A 26,313-nucleotide genomic window follows, 5' to 3' on the forward strand; every position below is an offset into this window, starting at 1 on the left:
TTAACCGACTGAGCCATCCAAGGCACCCCAAGCATGCAGCTCTTGATCAGGGTTGTAAGTTCAAGCCCCATGCTGTATGTAGAGATTAGTTAAAAAATAAAATCTTTAAAATAATCTTAAGGTACTTACATTTGGCTAGAACACATCATAGATGACTAGTATATTTCATTTTGTATCAAGAGGTATACAACATCTTAGGGCGCCTATGTGGCTCAGATGGTTAAGCGTCCGACTTGGGCTCAGGTCGTTCTTGTGGTTCAGGAGTTTGAGCCTTCAGTCAGCCTCTGTGCTGACAGCTCAGAGACTGCAGACTGCTTTGTGGATTCTGTGTCTCCCTTTCTCTCTCTGCCCCACTTGTACTCTGTCTCTCTCTCTCTCTCAAAAATAAAAAAAAACATTAAAAAAATAAAAACTAAATAAAAAAAAAAAGAGGCATGTAACATCTGAATGTCTCCCTATCAATGATGTGAAAAACTTACCAGATTATGGTGATGACAGATCTTTTCTCTTTTTTTCCCCAACTTTATTTATTTTTTTTATTATTTAAAAAAAATTTTTTTTAACGTTTATTTATTTTTGAGACAGAGAGAGACAGAACATGAACGGAGGAGGGTCAGAGAGAGGGAGACACAGAATCTGAAACAGGCTCCAGGCTCTGAGCTGTCAGCACAGAGCCCGACGCGGGGCTTGAACTCATGGACCATGAGATCATGACCTGAGCAGAAGTCGGCCACTTAACTGACTGAGCCACCCAGGCGCCCCTCCCCAACTTTATTTATGAATAGTTTTAAAGCACAGAAAAGTTGAAAGAACAGTACAATGAACACTAGGGTGCCTACCACCTAGACTGAATAATTGTTAAATTATTTTGCTAACTTTGTTTTATCAAAAATGTATAAAAATATTTTCTTGACAAACCATTTGAAAATAAATTTCAAACATCAAAAACTTTATCCTAAATATTTCAGAATGCATGATCTAAAAATAATTACATTCTCCTTTTATGATCATACCATTTTGACCCTATGAAATTTAGCAATTATTCCTTATTACCACCTAATATTTAATCCATAGCTAAATGTCTTTAATTGTCCTCTAAAGATTTTTTAAAGTTTTTTTGTTGTTGTTGTTTATTTATTTTTGAGACTGAGTGCAATTGGGGGAGGAGCAGAGAGAAAGGGAGATAAAGAATCCAAAGCAGGCTCCAGGCACTGAGCTGGAAGCCCAGAGTCCAATGCGGGGCTTGAACTCAAAAACCATGAGATCACAACCTGAGCTGAAGTTGGAAGTTGAATGACTGAACCACCCAGAAGCCCCAAGATTTTTTTTAAGTTTATTTATTTTGAGAGAGAGAGAGCATGAGCAGGGGAGGGGCAAAAAGAGGAGAGAGTATCCCAAGCAGGCTCTGCACCATCAGCACTGAGCCCAACATGGGGCTTAAAGACATGAACCATGAGATCATGACCTAGGCCGAAACCAAGAGCCAGACACTTAGTCAACTAAGTCACCTAGGTGCCCCGAAGGATCTTATATATATATATTCTAAAGTTTATTTATTATTTATTTTGAAAGAGAGAGAGCACAAACTGGGCGGGGGGGAGGGGGGAGTTGGGCAGAGAGAGAGAGAGAAAGAGAATCCCAAGCAGGCTTCACACTTGCCAGTGCAGAGCCTGGTGTGGAGCTCTAACCCACGAGCCATGAGATCATGATCTGAGCTGAAATGAAGAGTTGGACACTTAACCAGCTGAACTACCCAGGTGCCGTGTGTGTGTGTGTGTGTGTGTGTGTGTGTGTGTGTGTGTGTGTGTATTTTCGAGACAGAAAGAGAGAACACAAGCAAGGGAGGGGCAGAGAGAGATGGGGACAGACAATCTGAATCAGGTTCTGAGCTGACAACAGCAATGCAGGGCTCAAACTCATGAACCATGAGATCATGACCTGAGCCAAAGTTGGATGTATAACCAACTGAGGCACCCAGGCACTCCCCTTTTTAAAACCAGGATCAAATCACAATCTCGTGAGATTTGGTTAGGATGCTTTTGGTCGCTTTTAGTTAGATGCTTTAATTTTAGAGGTCTCTTTAGTCTCTTAATGTACAAGTTCTTCCACATTTCCACTTTTTGTTTAATAATGACATTGACTTTTTGAAGAGATTAGGCCAGGTTAAAAATCTGTTAATAAAGTGCTTTACAACCTATTTGTTCATTTGTTTTTTAGTAAATTAAAGTTAAAGAATTGAGAAGCGCCTGGCTGGCTCAGTCAGTAGAACATGCAGTTCTTGATCTCAGGGTCATGAATTTGAGCCCCATGTTGGATATAGAGATTACTAAAATAAATAAATTTTTAAAAATTTAAGAAGTGAGAATTTTACATTTTCTTTTGAAACTAGTACCTTATCACAAAAACATAACTGGGAAATACTAACCTAAGGACTATTTGGTAGAGTGACCAAGCATTCCATTTTGCTCAGGACTAAGAAAGCTCCAGGATGCACAACTTTCAGTTATACAACCAGCAAAACCCTAGGCAAACAAAGATGAATTGTTACCCTACTCTCTGGTAATCCTTGGAAGGCACTTGTTGAGGAAATAGTTATATATAAGTGATTGGTTAAAATCATAATCTGGTTCTATTTTAATTATACAAAATGATTATTTAAACTTTTTGAACTAAACTGTCTGAAATGTGTATTAATTATGCATCTACATATAGGATATATGCTTAGGAAAATATCATAACTACAATTCTGTCTTGGGGCGTCTGGCTGGTCATTTGGTAGAGCATGTGACCTTTTTAAAAAAAAAACCAAAACATTCATGTTGTAATTTTTGAGGGAGAGAGAGAATGTGCATGCATGAGCAGGAGAGGGGCAGAGAGAGAAGGGGACAGTGGATCCAAAGTGGGCTCTGTGCTGACAGCAGAGAGCCTCATGTGGGGAACTAACTCAGGAACCATGAGATTATGACCTGAGCCGAAGTCAAACACTTCACAGTCTGAGCCATCCAGGCATCCCAGGCATATGACTCTTGATCTCAGGGTCATGAGTTCAAGCCCCATACAAAGCTTAATTTAAAAATAAATTCCACGTCTTACTTCTCCAACTTAAAAAATAATAATAATACAGCAACATCTTTTATCAGTCTCCTATTACTTAATGTTACATCATTGTCAAAATCATACCATAAACTGACAGCCATTGCAGTACTCTGAGCTCTATACAGACAGGACTAGGGCAAGTAAGAACCAGATGGGCAATGTGTGACTCTGTGTCACACTGGAAAAAAAAAAACTAAACATGGGCAAAGAAGATCCTAAGAGGCTGAGAAGCAAAATGTCATCATATGTACTCTTTGTGCAAACTTGCCAGGAGGAACACATGAAGCAACCAGATGCTTCAGTCACCTTCTCAGTTTTATAAAAGCACTCAGAGATGTGGAAGACCATGTGTGATAAAGAGAAAGGTAACTTTGAAGATATGGCAAATACAGACAAGGCAGTTATAAAAGAAATGAAAACAAACCTACATTCCTCTAAAAGGGGAAACAAAATGAAGGTCAAGGATCCCAATGTACTGAAGAAATCACCTTCAGTCTTTTTGTTTTTGAGTACTGGCCCAAATCCAAGGAGAACACCCTGGCCTATGCATTAGTGATGCTGCAAAGAAACAGGGAGAGATGTAGAGTAACACGGCTGCAGAGCACAAGCAGTCTTAGGAAAAGAAGGCTGCTAAGCTGAGGAAAATTACATAAATCAGATTGCTGCAATACCAAAATATGAAAACAAGCCTATGTGGCAAAACAAAAAAGTCATCAAGGCTGAAAACAAGAAAAAGAAGGAAGAGAAGAAAGATGGAAAGGACGAAGAGGATGATAATGAATACATTAGTACTACTTTTGTTCTTGTCTGTAAAGTATTTAAACTCCCTGTACACAATTCACCCATTTGGAAGAAAAAAGGGGTGAAATCTAAGGCTGCATGAAACTTGTTTTTAAACTGTACAGTTTCAGGGTGCCAGAGTGGCTCAGTCAGTTAAGCTCAGGTCATGATCTCGTGGTCAGTGGGTTCCAGCCCCACATCAGGCTCTGTGCTGACAGCTCAGAGACTGAAGCCTGATTTAGACCGTGTCTCCCTGCCCCTCCCCTGCTCATGCTTATGCTCATGCTCTGTCTCTCTCTCTGTGTGTCTCCTTCTCTCTCTGCCCCTCCCCTGCTCATGCTCTCTCTCTCTTTTTCTCAAAAATAAACATTAAAAAAAATTAAAATGTACAGTTTCAGGGTGCCTGGGTCGCTCAGCTGGTTAAGTATCCAACTCTTGATTTTGGCTTAGGTCATGATCCCAGGGTGATGGGATCCAGCCCTCTGTGCTGAGTGTGGAGTTTGTTTAATGTTCTCTCTCTCCCTCCCTCTCTCTCTTCCTCTGCCCCTCTCCATGGCTTGCGTGCTATCTCTAAAAATAAATAAACTGTACAGTATCTTCTTTTGTATAGTTAAAACACTATCAAAAGTATCTTTACCTAGTCTTGTCCTAGTGGCATTTTCAGCAGCCACTACCTTTGCTGAGTACAGTGTGGGAATGTAAAGTAGCGTGGAAATTTAAGAAAGGTTCTTTTTGGCACACAACATGAAGTAGTTATACATGGGGATGAGAGTCTTTTCATCTTCAGTTGTTTCTAATCCATCTTATTTTTTTTTAATGTTTATTTATTTATTTTTGAGGGAGGTACACAGAAAGAGAGAGAATCCCAAGCAGGCTCCATGCAGCCAGTGCAGAGTCTAGCTTGGGGCTTGAACTCACAGACTGCGAGACCAAACTGAGCGGAAATCAAGAGCTGGTTGCTTACCGAATGAGCCACCCCAGTGCCCCTCTAATGCATCTTATATGAATTAATTGTTCTCTTAATTGCAGAGTACCAGTCTGCAATTGCAAAACACTTAGAATTGTTTCATTAACATTCCAAATACTTCTAGATAAAATCAATTTTCTTATTAGAAAACAAAAACCATACCCTAAACCTGTATTTTACCTTAGATAATGTTATCTTATGCACAAAACACATTCTTTTAAAACTTATAAAGACAATTTATTTCACATGCAGTTACTTAAACCCTTAGGAAGGTTTGTTTCTTTTATAGTAGAAGCGTGTCTTTTACATTAAGATAGTGATTTGTCCTTGGGGAACTTTATTTTACTAAAGTTCTTCTGCAGTTGGATTGTGACAAAGCTTTGGTTTGTTGGGATTATTTTTCAGCAGCCAATCAGCTAGCCAAATCTATGGAAAAAAGAAAAAAACTCTTAAGTTAATAAACATTTAATTATAAATACTATAAATAACAAATACTACGAATAGTATAAATATACTATATAAACATACACTACAAATAGTATAAATATGTACTATAGCAATTTATTTGTTGTTAAGTAGGCTTCACGCCCAGCGCAGAGTCCAACATGGGGTTCCAACTCACAACCATGAGATCAAGACCTGAGCGGAGATCAAGAGTCAGATGCTCTTTTGCTAAGTTTATTTATTTATTTTGAGAGAGAGAGAGAATAACCATGTGCACATGTGAATGGGGGAAGGGGCAGAGAGAGAGGGAGAGAGAGAATCCCAAGCAGGCTCTGCACTGTCAGCACAGAGCCCTACATAGGGCTGAAACTCATGAACCGTGAGATCATGACCTGAGCTGAAACCAAGAGCCAGATGCTTAAGCCAATGAGGCACCCAGGTGCCTATATCAATTTAAAACCTAGTACTATATCAATTTAAAACCTAGCTTTCAAAATCACTCTAAGAATGAGAAAATGACTATTAAAAAATTAAAACATTAAGTTTTATATTATGCAAGATTATCAAGTAGAGATCCAAACTGGCAAAGAAGCAAAACGATTTCCTTTTACAGATGACATAATCCTATATATAGAAAATCCCAAAGAATCCACAAGAAAGTTACTACAACTAATAAATGAATTTGGTCATTGTTGAATCCAGACAAGATGACTTCAAAGACCATGTTTAGTAAATGGAACCAGATGTATCTTTTTCTTTTCTTTACATTGTTCAGTAGTTTCAGGTTTCTTACTAAATAAACAGATGTTATTGTCACAATGAAAAGGAATTATTAAAGAAATAACCTAGGGGTGCTTAGGTGGCTCAGGTGGTTTGAGTGTTGGACTCTTAATTTTGGCTCAGGTAATGATCTCACAGTTCATGGGATAGACCCCCATCAGCCTCTGTGCTGCCAGCACGGATCCTGCTTGGGATTCTCTCTGTCCTTCTTTCTCTGCCCCTCTCCTGTGCACATGTGCATACACTCTCTCTCTTAAAATAAGTAAACATTTAAAAAAAGTAAAAAGTCCTGCCTACGGGCACCTGGCTGGCTTAGTCGATAGAGTGTGTGACTCTTGATCTCAAGGGTCATAAGTTCAAGCCCTACGTTGGATGTAGAGATTACTTAAAATAAGTAAATAAAATATAATAAAAAAAGAAATATCGTTTGTTTTTGGTAAAAGTGACAAAATTAGTAGGAGAAATTAAATCTTTGTCTTTCAAAGGGGATTCCCTTTGAGAATGGTAACAGAGGCTAGAGATAACTATTTTATCAGGGCTGGTATTGAAATAACCTTCCCAGGGGCACCTGGGTGGCTCAGTCAGTTAAGTGTCTGACTTTGGCTCAGGTCATGATCTTGCACTCCATGAGTTTGAGCCCCGTGTCAACACAGAACCAGGAGCCTGCTTTGGATTCTGTCTCTGTCTCCCTCTGCCCCTCCCCCACGCATACTCTGTCTCTCACTCTCAAAAATAAAATATACATTAAAATTTTTTTTTAATTTTTAAAAATGTTTTTATTTATTTTTGATACACAGAGAGACAGAGCATGAGCAGGGGAGGGGCAGAGAGAGAGGGAGACACAGAATCGGAAGCAGGCTCCAGGCTCTGAGTTGTCAGCACAGAGCCCGACGCGGGACTCGAACTTACAAGCTGTGAGATCATGACCTAAGCTGAAGTCAGACTCCCAACGGACTGAGGCACCCAGGTGCCCCCCAAAATATTTTTTAAATAACCTTTCCTGAGTTGCCTGGAGGGCTCAGTAGTAAGATCATACCACTCTTGATCTTGGGGTTGTGAGTTCAAGCCCCACGTTGGGCACAGAGCTTACTTTAAAAAAATAAACACAGGGGTGCCTGGGTGGCTCAGTTGGTTAAGCGTCCAGCTTCGTCTCAGGTCATGATCTTATAGTCCGTGAGTTCAAGCCCCGCGTGGGGCTCTGTGCTGACAGCTCAGAGCCTGGAGCCTGCTTCACATCCTGTGTCTCCCTCTCTCTCTGCCCCTTCCCTGCTCATGCTCTGTCTCAAAAATAAAATAAACATTAAAAAAAAAATTAAAAAATTAAAAAAAAATAAACACAATAAAATAACCTTTCCTCATTATCTCTGAGTCTTCAAATGAGTGAGAGTACCTGTAAAGAAGGAACCAGGAAGACATTTGGCCCTTGACAAGCACCCTAGTTCCTCCTATCCAACCATTCTTTCACCTGACTGAGCAGTAATGAAGTATCTAGGGATGTGAACAAATATAAATTTTCTAAGGGTGCCTGGGTGGCTCAGTTGGTCCGACTCTTAGTTTCAGCTCAGGTTATGATCTTAAAATTTATGGGTTTGATCAAGCCCTGGGTCAGGCTCCATGCTGACAGCACAGAGCCTGCTTGGGATTTTCTCTCCCTCTCTACTTCCCCCCACTAGCTCTGTCTCTCTTTCAAAATAAATAAATAAACATTAAAAAAAGTTTTCTATGAAAAAAAGTTAGATATCATTAAAAATAAAAATGTTGAGAGGCATTTGGGTGGCTCAGTTGGTTAAGCATCCGACTCTTGATCTCAGCTCAGGTATCGATCTCAGGGTCATGAGTTCAAGTCCCACGTTGGGCTCCCTGCTGGGCGTGAAGCCTACTTTTAAAAAAAATAATTTAAAAAATAATTTTGAATGTATTTAAATATATATCTAATTTTATCATGTGATTATATAAATCATACACAAAAACAATGCTCTGTAATTAAAGGATGCAGTATTGAAAATGTATTTAGAAACAATGTTTTTTCTTTGTTTTGTTGGAACAATTTTTTAAAAATTTTTTTATTATTTTTTTTAATGTTTATTTATTTCTGAGATACAGAGAGGCAGAGCATGAGTGGAGGAGCAGCAGAGAGAGAGGGAGACACAGAATCAGAAGCAGGCTCCAGGCTCTGAGCTGTCAGCACAGAGCCCAATGCGGGGCTCGAACTCACAAACCGTGAGATCATGACCTGAGCTGAAGTCAGTTGCTCAACCGACTGAGCCACCCAGGTGCCCCATTTTAAAAAATTTTTAATGTTTATTTATTCTTTAAATTTTTTAATGTTTATTTATTTATTTTTTTTTTTGAGAGAGAGAGAGTGCAAGCAAGAGTGGGGGAGGGGCAGAGAAAGAGGGAGACACAGGATCCAAAGCAGGCTACAGGTTCCCAGCTGTCAGCAGAGAGCCTGATGCAGGGCTTGAACCCATGAACTGAGAGATCATGACCTGAGCAGAAGTCGGATGCATAACCGACTGAGCCACCTAGTGCCCCTAAAAACAATATTTCTTAAGAAGTAAAACACAGTAAGAGAATAAGTAATCCAAAGTTATACATAAGGGAGTATCTAAAATGTATAAGAGATAGTTCTTAAAATGCTCATTCACTGTTTCAAAAAATTTAATGTTTAAAAAAAAAATTTAATGTTTAAAATATTAAAACTATAGACAATTTCTTTAGAGTGAATAAAAACATTTCTTACAAAAGGATCTGCTGGTTTCTCCTTACAAAGGGCTGTGAGTCCTTTAAGCAGAGTTGGTGTTACATATAAATTTAAATAGTCCTTAGCAGCTTGTCCAACTGGAATAGGCTCAAAAATCACTGTAAACACAAATGTATTCCCATTAAAATTAATACAAATGATGAAATATTATATAATCATTACAAAAGAAGAAATTTTAGTGGCATGATACTTACAAAGTTTTTTTTAAAAAAAAGGAAACAAAACTAGAATATAGCATACATAGTTTGTTCAAAAACACATAAGCACACACAGAGAAATAATAAGACTATATAAGACAGGCAAGAAACATACCAAAATGCTAACAGTGATCGTGTATAAAGTTCTGATTATGTTTTCTACTATATCCTTGCCTGCATTTCCATTTCCATATTTTTTATAGTAAATATCACAACGGACAATGTCATGAAAAAGAAAAATATGAATATCATGTAAAATCTAGGAGATTAATTAATTCCAACAATTAATTGCTGCCAACAAAATGGCAGGCACTTTACAAAGTGGTATAGATATAATGGTGAACATGTATTTCTTGTTCTCTTACAGACTACTGAATATACACATAAAATCTATTTGTGTCTATGTAATATATATTAACACTCCTGCTTATTTTTCAAGTTTTTAAATAAATTATATAACATATAGGAAAGTTTTAGTCTTTTTAGCTTTGTTTGAACACTATGTAGGTCAATCAGACTCGTAGTACCAAAGAATATATTTATACAAGGAAGAATGTAGTTTACAGTCTTAAGTCTTTTGAGGATGACCTCCATTAATGTGCTACTTTCAATAAAGATGGGGATGCAAAGCTACTGGTCTCACATGTTCAGATCTAAATCGTTACTGCCCCAAGGAAAAAGAGGGTGGGAAGACAGATTTCTGTGGGTATATGGCTTTCATATGGTATATGGGTATAGTTTATGGGCTCAATCTCAATGAGAGATACAACTAACAACAGGAGAGTCCTTTGCCAGGATGGCAGGTAAAGCTAGAAAACATCACAAAGGAATGGAATAAAAAGTTCCTTTCCTATTAGTCTCATTATAGCACTCTTTTTTGTACTGATTGTTGTAATAATTTTTAGTTACATAAATATTTAAGTTTATTTTTGAAGTGGGGTGGGAGGTTACAAGAGCATATGTGTGTGCATAGGGGAGAGGCAGAGAGAGAAGGAGACAGAGAATCCCAAGCAGACTCCTCACTGTCAGTGTAGAGCCTGACATGGGGCTTGAACTCACAAACAGTGAGATTATGAGATTTTGACCGGAGCCAAAATCAAGAGCTGGAGTGAATGAGCCACCCAGGTCCCCCTCCCCAGTGATTAATTATGTTTTAACACTTTTTCATGTGCTTATTAGCCATTCATATATCTTTTGTGAAATGTTTATTCAAATCTTTTACGTGTTTTTTTTTTTAATTTTTAGGGTTTTATTATTTATTTGTTTATTTATTTTAGAGAGAGCAAGAGCATGCACATTTAGGGGAGTGGAGCAGTGGGAAAGAGAGAACCTCAAGCAGGCTCCAGGTTCAGCACAGAGCCTGATGTGGGGCTGGACCTCATGACCCTGAGCTGAAATCAATAGTTGAATGCTCAACTGACTGAGCCACCCAAGTGCCCCTGAAAGGTTTTATTTTTTTTTTCAACTTTTTTTTTTTTTTTGGGACAGAGAGAGACAGCATGAACGGGGGAGGGGCAGAGAGAGAGGGAGACACAGAATCGGAAACAGGCTCCAGGCTCTGAGCCATCAGCCCAGAGCCTGACGCGGGGCTCGAACTCCCGGACCGTGAGATCGTGACCTGGCTGAAGTCGGACGCTTAACCGACTGCGCCACCCAGGCGCCCCAGAAAGGTTTTATTTTTAAGTACTCTCCACACCCAATGTGGGGCTTGAACTCACAATGCTGAGGTCAAGAGTCACATGCTCTACTGACTAAGCCAGCCAGGTGCCTCTGCCTGATTTTTAATTGTCTGCCTTCTTTTTACTGAATTGTAAGAGTTCTTCATAAATTCTAGATACAAGTCTTTTATTTCATAAGATTTGCAAATATTTCTTATCACACTCTGTGGCTAATCTTTCCAATATTTTTAATGATGGCTTTTGAAACATAAAAGCTTTTAATTTTGATGTAGTCTAATTTATCAGTATTGTCTTTTATGGATCATGTTTTGAGCTCATACGCAAAAATCCTTTGTCCAACTCAAGGTCATGAAGATTTTCCATGTTTTCTTCTAGATATTTTTAGCCCTTATGCTTAGGTCTATGATCCATTGTTGTTAAGTTTTCTAATTGGTAAGAAAAGAGGATCTGAGTTCTTTCTCTTTTTTGGCATGAGGATATTCAGTTATCTTATCATCATTTGTTGAAAAAGACTATCTTTTCCCCATCAAATTGTCTAGGCACTTTTGTTGAAAGTCAATCGACCATAAACGTATTTATGTAAGTATTTATTCCTAGATTCTTAATTCTGTTTCATTGATTAATATGACTCATACAATGCTGCCTTAGTTACTGTGGTCTCATAGTAAGTTTTGTTTTTTTTTTTTTGAGTTTATTTATTTATTTTGAGAGAGAGAGAGAGAGAGAGAGAGAGAGAAACAGGGGACAGGCAGAGAGAGAGGGAGAGTGAATCCCAAAAATTTCTGCACTGACAGCGCAGAGCCCAATGTGGAGTTGGAACCCCTGAACTGTGAGATCAAGACCTGAGCCAAAATCAAGAGTCCAACGCCTAATTTGACTGAGCCACCCTCATAGTAAGTTTTGAAATCAGGTTAGTGGAAGTTATCAAACTTTGTTCTTTTTGAAAATTGTTTTAGCTTGTCTAGATCTTTTGCAATTATATATACATTTTTTAATGTTTATTTATTTCTGAGACAGAGGGAGAGCATGAGTGGGGGAGGGGCAGAGAGAGAGGGGGACACAGAATCCGAAGCAGGCTCCAGGCTCTGGGCTGTCAGCACAGAGCCCATTGCGGGACTCGAACTCAAAGATTGTGAGATCACGACCTGAGCCAAAGTCAGACACTCAACCAACTGAGCCACCCAGGTGCCCACAATTACATATACATTTTAAAGTCAGCTTATCAACTTCTACATAAAAGAATGCATGGATTTTGACAGGGATTGCATTAATTGATCAATTTGGAGGGAAATGCCATCTTGACAACATTGACTCTTCTGATACATCAATGTGTGAGGTCTATTCATCTTAGATAGTCTTTGATTTCTTTCAGTAATGTTTTGTGCTTTTCATTGTACAAGAATTGTACTTCTTTTGTTAAGCTTATTGCTAAGTATTTTATTATTTATTTAATTCCAGTATAATTAATATACAGTGTATTATATTAGTTTCAGGTGTACAATATAGTGATTCAACAATTCTATATACTACTCAGTGTTCATCAAAATAAGTGTACTCTTAATCCCCACCACCTATTTCACCCAACACCCCACCCAGCTACCCTCTGGTAACCATCAGTTTCTTCTCTCTTTTTTTTGTTGTTGTTCTGTATTTTTAAGAGTCTAATTTTTTTTGTCTCTTTTTTTCTTTGTTCATTTTGTTTTGTAAATCCCACCTATGAGTGAAATAGTATTTTATTTTTTTGATGCTATTGTGAATGAAATTGTTTCCTTAACTTTAGTTTTGGATTGTTCCTACCTCATCTATTTTTGCTGACCATTTATTATTTGTCTCTAGCAACTAGGGCCGGATGGATTAATGTGAAAATAAAGAATCTTTTCATGTTTCTTACAGAGATGAATCTTCATTGAACTTTTTGAAGCTTTCTAATAATATTTATAGTTTATACACTGCATTGCATATTTATTTTCATAGATTTTTAATATGTGATCATTTTGAGAGCAGGGACATATTCATCTTTGTATTTCTGGCACATAGTAGGTAATACAATAAACTTGTTGAAGCAATGGAATGTAACAAAACTTTGAGTTAGCCATCTCAAATCAAAGGGAGGCAAACTATATTTTTCAAAGATGTCTTTGAATATCTTTATAACTTGCTTGAGTGACTCATCATACTGAGTTTTGCACATAGTTCTTTTCATTTTTTTTAATGTTTATTTTATTTATCTTGAGAGAGCATGTAAGCAGGGGAGGAGCAGAAAGAGAGGGAGAGAGAGAGAACCCCAAGCAGGCTCCACACTGTGGTGCAGAGCCCAATGTGAGACCCAAACCCACAAACCACAATATCACGACCTGAGCCCAAACCAAGAGCCAGATGCTTAACTGACTGAGTCACCTAGGCATCCCACTGCACATAGTTCTTGAGTGACTGGTAAGCAAGAGGGAGCTCATATCCCTAACTGAGAATTTACTCCAGAGAGCTTCACATTCTCACAGCAAAAGATCTGCAACATGGTAGGTAATTAATCTTTATATTTATCCTGCAACAGCTGCTTCTCAAATGTCTGACTTTATCTCGTAAACTCATGTCTAGAGGACTAATTAATGGTAAAATCAAAAGCAATCTAAAATAACAATTGAGGAATATAATCCTATGAGTAAGAAGAGCTTTCAAAAAAAGGACTAGAAAAAACAAAATAATAGGAGTTAATATTTGAGCACAGATGCACAACACATTTTAAGAATTTTATATATATATATGTATACATTTAACCCTAACAATATCCCTTTAAGGTAGGAAGGTACTAATCTATCTGCACTTGACTGATGAGAAGAGAAAGACTCACAGAGAGGTTAGATGTCTGGAGCCAGAAGAAAAGTCTAATTCGTTAGTACCTAGACTAAATCTAAGTACTATCACATTAAAAAGACATTTCATGGGGGCACCAGTTGGCTCAATCATCAGAACATGTGACTCTTGATCTCAGGGTCGTGAGTTTAAGCCCCACATTGGACATGAAACCTACTTAAAAAAATAAAGGGGGACAGGGTGTGGGTGGCTCAGTCAGTTCAGTGTCTGACTTCAGCTCAGGTCATGATCTCGTGGTTCTTGAAATCGAGCCCCATATTGGGAACTGTGCTGACAGCTCAGAGCCTGGAACCTGTTTCAGATTCTGTGTCTCCTTTTCTCTCTGCCTCTCCCCTGATTGCTCTTACTCTGTGTCTCTGTCTCTCTCCTTCTCAAAAATAAACATTTTTAAAAATGTGAAAAAAAGACATTTCATGTTTGAGATATAATTCAAAACAATATAGAAGATTGAGAAGTAGAAGCAGAGGTTATAGATGAAATAAGACTGACCAAAATTATTTAAATTGGGTGATAGTTTCATTAAGGGTTTATTATACTATTCTGTCTACTGTTGGTTATGTTTGGAGTTTTCTACAATAAACAATTCCAAAAAGATACCCTAATGGAAAGGATATGTGACAGAAATTAGCAAGAGTAAAATATATACAAATCCTTTTGGGTACAAATATCTATAAACAGGTGGTGTGGGGTGTCTGGCTGGCTCAGTTGGGCCCCATATTGGGCGTAGAGATTGCTTAAAAATAAAAAAGTAAAACAAAACAAAACAAACAAAAAAACACACCAGGTTTTGCTTAAGAATCAGGACTTTTAAAGTTCCAAGAGTGTTTTCAGTTTTCTTTGAATAAATCCTCCATAGAAAATACTGAGGAATAAGTCTAAATGACTTAAAAAAAAAATTGGCCAAAAATATTCTATGCTTCTCAATGCTGTAAGTTTTTTAAATGTTTATTTATTTTTGAGAAAGAGAGAGCTCACACAAGCGGGGGAGGGTCAGAGAGAATGGGAAACAGAGGATCTGAAGTGGGCTCTTCACTGACAGCAGAGAGCCCAATGCAGGGGCCAGGGGCTCGAAGACACCAACCGTGAGATCATGACCTGACCTGAAGTTGGATGCTCAATTGACTGAGCTACTCAGGCACTCAAATGCTTTACATTTAAAAAAAGATGTTTATTTATTTTGAGAGAGAGAGAGAGAGAGAGAGGGCACACATGAGCAGGGGACAGGCAGAGAGAGAGAGAGAGGGAGAGAGAAAAAGAATCCCAAGCAGACTCTGCACTGACAGATGGGGCTCCATCTCAGCAACCATGAGTCATGACCTGTGCCAATATCAAGACTTGAATGCTCAACCAACGGAGCCACGCAGGTGCCCCTACATTTTTTTCTGTACAACAGAAATCACCAAATTTTCTTCCTGATCTAAAAATATTACTGAAATAAACTAAAAACCTCAATGCTGTTCTTTATTATGCCCATTTCTAAAAGGTTTACAACATCCATAACAGGATGGAAAAAAAAAATGGGCCTGAGAACTATTAATTTCACAACTGCACGAGTATTCATTAGGCAACCAGTAGAGAAAATGTTACATCTATCCTAATTTCCAAGGGAGATTCTTTTTTTCATGTGTAACAAACTTTACTGACTCATTAGGGATAACTTAAGGAATTGCAACAAAGGAGAAGAAAAACCCTAAATAGGGCTAGTCTAAGAGAAAAGATAAAAAAAGCAAACCCTTCTCAAAAGATTCCCTAGAGGGCACAATTTAGTTATGAGGGAAATAGTGAGTTTTCCATTTTTGGCTTCAGATTTTTAAGTAACTATAACTTGAAAATATGACAAAATATATTGGAGAAAACCCCTGCTATTTTTCTTTCCAGCTATATCACCCAAATAAAAGAAAAAGCAAACAATAGGAACATGCAATACTCATCGATAACTCACCTTCAGGAAACATGAATCGAATTTCTCTTTCTGCTGCAGCAAAGTCATTACTCCCATGAAGTGCATTCCTTAGGTCATCTGTGCCATAAATTGCCCTTAGACTAAAAGCAAGTTAGAGATGATAACCATCCAATGTGATATCCTTTCCTTACTCTTTACATATGCATTCTGCTCAGGAAATTTACAGAAGCATTGCCACTTCTCACATATATGTGAGTTTTAATCTATTTTGATTTTAAGCCTAAATCTATCTAGATGAGCGTCAAATATATTTAAATCTGCAGGAGAGATACACTGGGAAAATAGGAGTTCTCTGGGTTAAGAAGAGGTGGTGTTTTGTGAGAAGTGAAAAGGCAATGCATATTCAAAAGTGCAAGACTTCAATGTCCTCAAGTTCCCAATCTTAATGATAATGCTGAAAATCTGGTTTTACGGCCCTTTATTACCAATATTATTTTAAAAAGCCATGCCAATTTTCCTATGAAAAATCCCACTTCAGTGGCGGTCTGATTCAAGGATGAGAGAAGAATGAGGCTAATCAACCATAAATCAGACATTCCCTGAGGCCTTTTGTGGCATTTAGTATTAACACAGACATTTAAATAGCTACAGTGTAAAACTGACCCCCCTACCCCAACCAAAATACCAAAAAGTTGATTTAGGAAAACTTTCAAATGCAAAGACACTCCTATTATAATGAAATCAGTTTTTTGTTGTTGTTGTTTTTTGTTTTTGTTGGATTCCTTTTTTCCCCCTAGGAAAGTTACCTGTCTGGGTGTGTCTCCTTAGCTACTAAGGTATTACTTGGTCCCAAAAGTTCTTTCCAGTAAGAGATGGCTTTATGTCTAGCTAATATCATGGCAACAAGTGGTCCAGAACTCATGTAAGCTGTCAAATTGGGGAAAAACATTTTCCCATACTGTTCCACATAAAAGTTACTACAGTGCTCAGGGCTGAGATGTAGTTTTCTTCTCTATAAGAAAAACAAAGTCAACAAAAGTATTTAAAATGACAATTCAATAATAACTCATTGTCATTAGTAACTTGAAATTAATACTAATCTCATTACAAATCTGAGATTTTTGTATTATGAAGAAAGGGAGAGGGAAGAAAGTTAAATATAGGCTATAAATAAAATTCTATAAGTTATTTAACCAACCCTTGCTCACTGTTGATATGAATGTAAACTGGCGAAACCACTTGGAAAACAGTATGGAGGTCCATCAAAATATTAAAAATAAAACTACCATATGACCCAGATCAAGATGTCATATGGATCAAGTATGTGTATGTATGTTTGCATATATATTGTATATACACTTAAAATATATATATATATATATATATAATGGAATATTAATCAGCCTTGAAAGGAATGAGATCTTGCCATTCATGACAACGTGGATGGACCTAAAGGGTATTATGCTAAGTGAAACAAGTTTGAGAAAGACAGATACCATGATTTCACTTACATGTGGAATCTAATAAAACAAATGAATAAACAAACAATAACATACTCTTAAATACAGAGAATAAACTGGTAGTTGCCAGGGGGTTGGGAGGGATGAGCAAAACAGATGAAGGGAATTAAGAGGTAGGAACTTCTAGTTACAAAATAAATCACAGAGATGAAAAGTACAGCATAGGGAAGAGAGTCAGTAAAATTGTAATAACCTGGTATGGTGACAGATGGTGACCACATTTACTGTGGTAAGCTCTGAGGGATGTACAGAATTGTCAAATCAGTATGTTGTACACCTGAAACTAATATAACATTGTATATTAATTACACTTAAATAAAAAAGAGCTATTTAACCTAAGAAAAACTATTCCTATTTGGCAGTCTTCTTCAATATATGGTTTGTTAATGATGAATTCAGCTTATCTCCTTAAAGTAAAAAGACTACTATCACCAATACTTTGTTAATATATACTTTGTATACATTGAAGTAACAAAATTAGATTTTAGAACATTCCAAATTCATCTTTTACCTATTTGTGTGATATTTTCTTATTTATTGTGAAACTTTCCTACATTATTTTAGGGAGCTGGTCTTATTATGGTACTTAGAAATAACACCCAGTATAATGACGCTATAAACAAGTTTTTCTCTTGAATGTGAAAATTGTGTATTTATTCTGGTTCTGCCATAAATATGTAGATTGACTGTGATGTTAAGAAAAAATAGTTGGTATTAATTTGAAAGAATATAAATTGTTGAGGGCAAATAAACATTATTTTCTTCACAAATGAGACTATATGAATGAATCAGTAAAAATATCATAGAAGTCAGCCATTCTTCTGATTGGAGATCATCCTTCTCTAAAAGCAGCTATTTGAATGCTTTTTAAAATCATCCATTAACGGGGCACACGGGTGGCTCAGTGGGTTGGGCATCCGACTCTTAGTTTCAGCTCAGGTCATGATCTCGTGGTTTGGGAGTTCAAGCCTTGCATCAGCACAGAGCCTGCTTAGAATGTTCTCTTTCTCCCTGCCTCTCCCCTGCTCATGCTCTCTCTCTCTCTCTCTCTCAAAAATAAATAAATAAACTTTAAAAAAATCATCCAATACTACTGTTTCTCAGTTCCACTAAAGGTGGATCATGAAGGAAAAGACTCAAAATATAAAAGAGGGATTCAAAGCCCCCATTAAGGAAAACTTCTGCCTAGAATAAAGATGATCAGAATGTGAATAAATCACTAGGTCAAAGCTACAAATCTCCATATTTAAGGCAGAGAGCTATCTTTCTAAAGTGGGTTAGATGTTCCTAAGAGTATAGTGTGAAATTTACCAAGTGATCTCTTAAAACTTCTTTTTTTGTTGTTTTAATTTTTTTTTTTTCAACGTTTATTTATTTTTGGGACAGAGAGACAGAGCATGAACGGGGGAGGGGCAGAGAGAGAGGGAGACACAGAATCGGAAACAGGCTCTAGGCTCCGAGCCATCAGCCCGGAGCCTGACGCTCGGAGCCTGACGCTCGGAGCCTGACGCTCGGAGCCTGACGCTCGGAGCCTGACGCTCGGAGCCTGACGCTCGGAGCCTGACGCGGGGCTCGAACTCACGGACCGCGAGATCGTGACCTGGCCGAAGTCGGACGCTTAACCGACTGCGCCACCAGGCGCCCCAATTCTCTTAAAACTTCTAATACTATCATGTATCCTCAGGTTTCAGAAACTTGGCCAAACTGCCTAAAGCAAGAAATGGGAAGATGCTTACCTAGGTGGGTCAGCATTGCTGTAAACAGGCTCTACTGACAAACTTAACATTCTCACCAGCCAAGGATCAGCTACCACAAAACAGGTGCTTGGATCTGTTCTCATACTGAAATTCATATAGTCAAGAAAAAGAAACTCGAGAAATTATAAAACCACCTGATTTAATATAATCCTTGGTTCTTTATTTAAAATAAAGATATGTCAGTATTTGTGATTCTTATGCATATTGGTATGGGGGGTTTGTTGCTGAGTTAAAAATAAAAATTTGATCTGTTAAAATGTAAGCCCTTGTCACACACCCCTTAACAACCAAGGGAACCCACCTTCTGCAGGTGTGCCACCTAATGCAGCATACTTACAAAAATTAAGAGCTCCTTTTATTTATTTATTTTTTTTTTAAATTTTTTTTTTCAACGTTTTTATTTAGTTTTGGGACAGAGAGAGACAGAGCATGAACGGGGGAGGGGCAGAGAGAGAGGGAGACACAGAATCGAAACAGGCTCCAGGCTCCGAGCCATCCGCCCAGAGCCTGATGCGGGGCTCGAACTCCCAGACCGCGAGATCGTGACCTGGCTGAAGTCGCACGCTTAACCGACTGCGCCACCCAGGCGCCCCTCCTTTTATTTTTTTAAGTTTATTTATTTTGTGAGAGAGGTGGGGGAGGGGCAGAGAGAGAGGGAGAAAGGAGAGAAATCCAACCAGGCTTTGCATACTCAGGGCAGAGCTCCATGTGGGGATCAAACGCAGGAACTGAGAGATCATAACCTAAGCCAAAATCAAGAGTCAGAAGCTTAACCGACTTAACCACCCAGGCACTCCAAGAGCTTTTTTTAAACTAAAATTGGGGGGCACCTGGGTGGTTCAGTCGGTTAAACGTCCGACTTTGGCTCAGGTCATGATCTCACGGTTTGTGAGCTCAAGCCTCACATTAAGCTTGCTGCTGTAAGCATGGAGCCTACTCCGGATCCTATGTCCACCTCCAACTTGTGCGCCCTCTTTCTCAAAAAATAAAGTGAAATTAATACTGAATCATTAATTATATTGATTTAAAATTACATCGGGGCACCTGGTTGGCTTGGTCGGTGAAACACGCAACTCTTGGTCTTGGGGATGTGAGGGTAAATATTTTCACAGAGAGAAGTAGTATTAAATGATATCAAAAAAGGAACCATTAGTTTCTAAAAGAAGAAAGACTGCCACCTACTGAAAGGATACATCATTTTTCAGGTTTTCCCTAGATGGGACAAGAAAGCCTCAAGTTCAATGGACTCCCAACTACAATAAAGCCTGCTTTAAAAGCATTCAATACAAAGAATAAATACTATACAACTCTACTTACATGACACATCTAGAAAAGTCGAAGTCGGAGAGACAGAAAAAAACAGAATAGTGGTTACCAGAGGCTGAAAAGAGGGGTAAACAGAATGAGTGATTAAAAAGCAGTCTCAGTTTCAGTTGACAAAAATTCTGGAGATGGATAGTGGTGATGGCTGCACAACAAAGGGAATGTACATAATGGTACTGAACTGTACACCTAAAAATGGTGAAAATAGTAAATTTTATGTTGTGTATATTTTATCACAAAACAAACAAAAAAAAGCATACAGTATACCAAGGCCTTCTTTGCTATGAAATTTACTGCTGATTAGGGAAAGTGTTAAATATTACCATTCACACTAATTTTTCATTCATAATTTAATGCATACTTAAATTTTCACTAATTATTTTTACTAAAATTTTTTTTGTTTACTTTTGAGAGAAACAGAGACAGAGTATGAGTGGGGGGGGCACAGAGATAGAGGGTGACAAAGAATCTGAAGTATTTTCTTTTTTTTTTTTTTTTTTCAACGTTTTTATTTATTTTTGGGACAGAGAGAGACAGAGCATGAACGGGCGAGGGGCAGTGAGAGAGGGAGACACAGAATCGGAAACAGGCTCCAGGCTCTGAGCCATCAGCCCAGAGCCCGACGCGGGGCTCGAACTCACGGACCGCGAGATCGTGACCTGGCTGAAGTCGGACGCTTAACCGACTGCGCCACCCAGGCGCCCCGAATCTGAAGTATTTTCTAGGCTCTGAGCTGATGCTTAACTGACTAAATCACCCAGGCACTGCCCTGGGTAACCGTTTTTAATCTCCTAGTGTTTCATTTGCAAATATTGGCAAACATGAATATATATTACTTTTTCTCTTTCTACCACACAAGATTTTTATACACTGCTCTGCATCTTATTTTTTCCATAGCAGGACACAAACAGGTTCCTCTTTTTTCATTTTACAATTAGCTGCACTGTATTCAATTTGGTGGTTTCACCAGAATTTACTTAACTAATTCTTTTTCTAAACACTTTTTTCTTTTTTTTTTCATTTTTTAAAATTTACATCCAAATTAGTTAGCATATAGTACAACAATTTCAAGAGTAGATTCCTTAGTGCCCCTTACCCATTTAGCCCATCCCCCGTCCCACAACTCCTCCCATAACCCTCAGTTTGTTCTCCATATTTATGAGTCCCTTCTGTTTTGTCCCCCTCCCTGTTTTTATATTATTTTTGTTTCCCTTCCCTTATGTTCATCTGTTTTATCTCTTAAAGTCCTCATATGAGTGAAGTCATACGATTTTTGTCTTTCTCTAATTTCACTTAGCATTATACCCTCCAGTTCCATCCACGTGGGTGTAAATGGCAAGATTTCACTCTTTTTGATTGCCGAGTAATACTCCATTGTATAGATATACCACATCTTCTTTATCCATTCATCTATCGATGGACATTGGGCTCTTTCCATACTTTGACTATTGTTGATAGTGCTGCTATAAACAAGGGGGAGCATGTGTCCCTTTGAAACAGCACACCTGTATCCTGTGGATAAATGCCTAGTAGTGCAATTGTTGGGTCGTAGGGTAGTTCTATTTTTAGTTTTTTGAGGAACCTCCATACTGTTTTCCAGAGTGGCTGCACCAGCTTGCATTCCCATTTTTGAAAAAAATTTTTAATGTTTATTTTTTGAGAGAGAGAGAGAGAGAGAGTGAGAGCATGAGTGGGGGAGGGGCAGAGAGCGGGGGAGACACAGAATCTGAAGCAGGCTCCAGGCTCCAAGTTGTCAGCACAGAGCCTGATGCAGGGCTTGAACCCATGAACCGTGAGATCATGACATGAGCGGAAGTCAGACACTTAACCAACTAAGCCACCCAGATGCCCCTCTAAATACTTTAAGTAATCTCTATATCCAACTGGGGTTCGAACTCACAACCCTGAGATCAAGAGTAGCATGCTCTACAGACTGAGCCAGCCAGATGCCCCTATTTAACCAATTTTCTAATGCTAGGTTATTTTTAATCTTTTGCTGGAAAATAAACAATACCACAAAAAATAACTTGTATACATATAATGTCATATTAATACATGGGTCACAGGAGGGATCCCCAGCATTAGAAGTGCTGAGTCAAAGGGTAGATGCATCTGTAATATTGATAGATAACTGCAAGGTTCCCTTCTATAGCAGTTGTGCCATTTACTTTTATATTTTTGCCAGATGGTATTTCAGGGCTGTTTTCATTTGCTTTTTCCTTGTTAGAGATTGGTCATTTTTTCATATGTTTAAGATGCATTTGTTTTTCTTTTTCTGTGATCATCTACATGATCCTTTTTTCTTTTAAAGTTTATTTTTGAGAGAGAGAGAGCACCAGTTAGTGAGGGGCAGAGAGAGAGTGAGAGAGAATCCTATGCAGACTGCACACTGACAGTGCCCGATGAGGAGCCTGAGCTCACCTAAAGCAGGGCTTGAACTCACAAACTGTGCGATCATGACTTGAGCCAAAGTCAGACACTCAACTGACTGAGCCACCCAGGCACCCCAACATGTTCTGCCCATTTTCAACTGAATTTTTATCTTTTTCTAGGAACTCTTTATGTATTAAGGAGATTAGCCCTTTGCCTATCATGAATTGCAAATCTTTTTTCTAAGTTTGTTATTTGCTTTTTTTTTTTTTTTTTTTCAACGTTTATTTATTTTTGGGACAGAGAGAGACAGAGCATGAACGGGGGAGGGGCAGAGAGAGAGGGAGACACAGAATCGGAAACAGGTTCCAGGCTCTGAGCCATCAGCCCAGAGCCCGACGCGGGGCTCGAACTCACGGACCGCGAGATCGTGACCTGGCTGAAGTCGGACGCTTAACCGACTGTGCCACCCAGGCGCCCCTGCAAAAGTTTCTTATGTTTATAGTTGTATCAATCTTTTCTTTTATGGCTCCTAGACAAGAAACCACAGTAAAAAAAAAAAAAAAAAAAAAAAAAAAGGCTGTCCTACTCCAAGAACAAAAAGAAACTTAAGCATCTTTTTTTCTAGTTTATATGTTTAATATTAATTTTTATTTTTTTAATGTTTTTATTTATTTTTGAGAGAGAGAAAGCATGAGTAGGGGAGGGGCAGAGAAAGAGAGAGGGAGACATAGAATCTGAACCAGGCTCCAGGCTCTTAGCTGTCAGCACAGAGCCTGACTCAGGGCTAGAGCTCACGAGGCAAGAGATCATGATGTGAGCTGAAGTCAGACGCTTAACTGAGTCACCCAGGCAACCCTATGTTTAATTTTTAAATATTTAAATCTTAAATCTATTTGGAGTTTACCCTGCTATACACAGTATAATATTTGAATCCAACTTTTTTTTTAACGGTTACCGAATTTTCCTAACATTTATTAAAAAGTTCTTAACCTGAGTCTTTTAAATATATTAAATATTTTATTATACATTCCTGCACTTTTTCCTTATACTTTCTTGTACCATTCCTACACTGAACCTCTACGTATCCTCCTAAGCTTATCTGAAATTCCTCATCTTTCCTGAGGACTGAAATTTTCTTTTTTCTTTCATAAAACACTGACAAAACAGACAATATGACACTGTAGAAATAAAAGAAAATTGAAAAATCCTGGAATTTTAAGTAGGGATGGTACAGAAAGGATTACTTAAAATATCCTGGGGCACCTGGGTAACTCAATTAATTGAGTGTCTGGCTCTTGATTTTGGCTCAAGTTATGATCTCACCACTGGTGAGATGGAGTCTTGCACCAGGCTGTGTACAGAGCCTGCTTGTGATTCTCTGTCTCCCTCTCTCAATCTCTCTCAAAAACAAATATTTTTAAAAATCCCATTATATTTGATGATAATCTTTTAAGTTTTTTATTTATTTTTAGAGAGAGAGGAAGAGAGAGCATGAGTGGGGGAGGTGCAGAGAGAGGGAGGATCTTGGGATCCACACTGTCAGCATGGAGACCAATGGAGGGCTTGAGCCCACAAACTGTGAAATCATGACCTGAGCTGAAATCAAGAGCTGGACATTAATCGACTGAGCCACCCAGGCACCCCTAATGATAATCTTTAACAACACTCCTTTTACATACATTTTCAAACCTCTAACAACTGCAGAATAAGTGTAAGGCTTAACACTTTAAATGTCTGTAATAACTGAAAAAGAAAATACCAACAGTCCATCAATTCAGGAACAAGTAAATAAAGTGTGGTTCATTCACACAGGGGAGTATTACACAGAAGTTAGGAAGAGGAAGAATGAGAGATTCAGATGTAATAACATGGAATGCTATCTAAGCAACTTTGTCAAGGGAAGAGAATTGTACTATCTTATGGAGGGAAATGTTTGTAAATGCATTGAAAAATTCTGAAAGGACAGAAAGCTTTAAGTAGTTGCCTTTCCCTGGAAACTGAAACTTGGGTGGGAGAGGAAGGTGGAGGAAAAAGGAATTTTAATTCTCATTTTAGATCCTTTTGAGGTGTGAAAAGCTTTTTAAAACACATAACTTTTATACTTAAAATAAATGTTAAATTTAAAGCTAAATACTAGCAACTAAACAGGTTAACATGTTTACATAAACATTTAAAAAAGAAAAAAGGAAAGAGAAGAAAAAAACAAGATCATTATGCCCAGAAGTTACCTGAACAATGGTGAATCCAGATCTGAGAATAATATCTTGTATCTCCTCCTCTTTGTCAACAATATCCGGTTTGATAATAGCCAGAGTTTTTTCTACATATATCTGAGGTGGGGGCATTGATATCTGCATTCTGCCTTTTCGATGTAAATTTAGGAGACTCTCCACAGGAATCAACTGCAATGACAGGCATCAACCCCACCCCAAATTTAATATAACTGTGACTAAGAACAGAGTTATTAGGCGCTTGATTTTATTAACTTATAAAATTAGAAACTGCGGAGTCTTTTTCTATAGGCAGTGTCTTGATAATATGATACGAGGTAGCAGGGAGCCTGGCTGGTTCAGTTCCAGGAGCATGAGACTCTTGATTTCTGGGTGGTGGGTTTGAGCCTCAGGTAGGGTATAGAGATTAAACTAAACTAAAACAAACAAACACCATTTCTCCTCTATGTCTAATTCATGCCCTTGGTTTTCCTAAGCGCTTTCCTTGAGGGGGAGAGGCAAGGGGCAGTCTGAAGGCCTGGGCCTGGCTCAGACGCTCAGGGTTGCAGGTGAAAACTCTGTTGGCCACTCTGCAGCAACTCTCTACTCTAGGGACAGGTAAGCGGCTTTGTTCCCACCCCTCCTGGAAGACCACACATAAGGTCTGGCCTGGTTAGAAACCAGGATCGCCAAATTGCAGTGCATTTCCAAAGTGTACTGCAGATTCTAAGCAAGGACCTCATCTATGCACTCACCCTAGTGCCTGCTCCTCTAGTGCCGCTGTAGCTTGTTGCTAGGAGACCTGAAGCACAGTTCAGGGATGGTGGCTGCACAGGGCCAATCCAGCAGAGGGCCAATCCAGCAGAGTGTATCACAGGCTCTGGCTGGTTTCTTTTTTTTTTTTTTTAATTTTAGTATTTTTTTAAATATGAAATTTATTGTCAAATTGGTTTCCATACAACACCCAGTGCTCATTCCAACAGGTGCCCTCAATACCCATCACCCATCTTCCCCTCCCTCCCACCCCCCATCAACCCTAAGTTTGTTCTCAGTTTTTAAGAGTCTCTTATGTTTTGGCTCCCTCCCTCTCTAACCTCTTTTTTTTTTTTTCCTTCCCCATGGTCTTCTGTTAAAAGTTTCTCAGGATCCACATAAGAATGAAAACATATGGTATCTGTCTTTCTCTGTAGGACTTATTTCACTTAGCATAACACTCTCCAGTTCCATCCACGTTGCTACAAAAGGCCCTATTTCATTCTTTCTCATTGCCACGTAGTATTCCATTGTGTATATAAACCACAGTTTCTTTATCCATTCATCAGTTGATGGACATTTAGACTCTTCCCATAATTTGGCTATTGTTGAAAGTGCTGCTATAAACATTGGGGTACAAGTGCCCCTATGTATCAGCACTCCTGTATCCCTTGGGTAAATTCCTAGCAGTGCTATTGCTGGGTCATAGGGTAGATCTATTTTTAATTTTTTGAGGAACCTCCACACTTTCCAGAGCGGCTGCACCAGTATGCATTCCCACCAACAGTGCAAGAGGGTTCCCGTTTCTCCACATCCTTGCCAGCATCTATAGTGTCTTGATTTGTTCATTTTAGCCACTCTGACTGGCGTGAGGTGGTATCTGAGTGTAGTTTTGA

At 38.5% G+C, this 26,313-nt stretch overlaps 1 protein-coding gene and 1 pseudogene across 1 annotated transcript; one reads left to right on the forward strand and one right to left on the reverse strand.

Moving 5' to 3' along the window:
- Positions 1-3,295: 3,295 nt before the first annotated feature.
- On the forward strand, positions 3,296-3,979 carry LOC124509483 (high mobility group protein B1-like; annotated as a pseudogene).
- Positions 3,980-5,188: 1,209 nt separating this feature from the next.
- Positions 5,189-25,602, reverse strand: NME5 (NME/NM23 family member 5). The gene is made up of 6 exons (XM_047097534.1): positions 25,420-25,602; positions 24,683-24,856; positions 16,288-16,493; positions 15,521-15,621; positions 8,811-8,929; positions 5,189-5,269 (listed from the first exon to the last, which is right to left on the reverse strand). Exons 2-6 carry the CDS (start codon positions 24,809-24,811, stop codon positions 5,189-5,191), a joined length of 636 nt encoding a protein of 211 aa, XP_046953490.1. The 5' UTR covers positions 24,812-24,856; positions 25,420-25,602.
- Positions 25,603-26,313: the final 711 nt, after the last annotated feature.

The sequence above is a fragment of the Lynx rufus genome, unplaced genomic scaffold, assembly GCF_022079265.1.
Source record: "Lynx rufus isolate CCGP_SWC_20201006 ecotype Redwood Valley unplaced genomic scaffold, mLynRuf1.p SCAF_1, whole genome shotgun sequence".
Taxonomy (NCBI): Eukaryota; Metazoa; Chordata; class Mammalia; order Carnivora; family Felidae; genus Lynx; species Lynx rufus.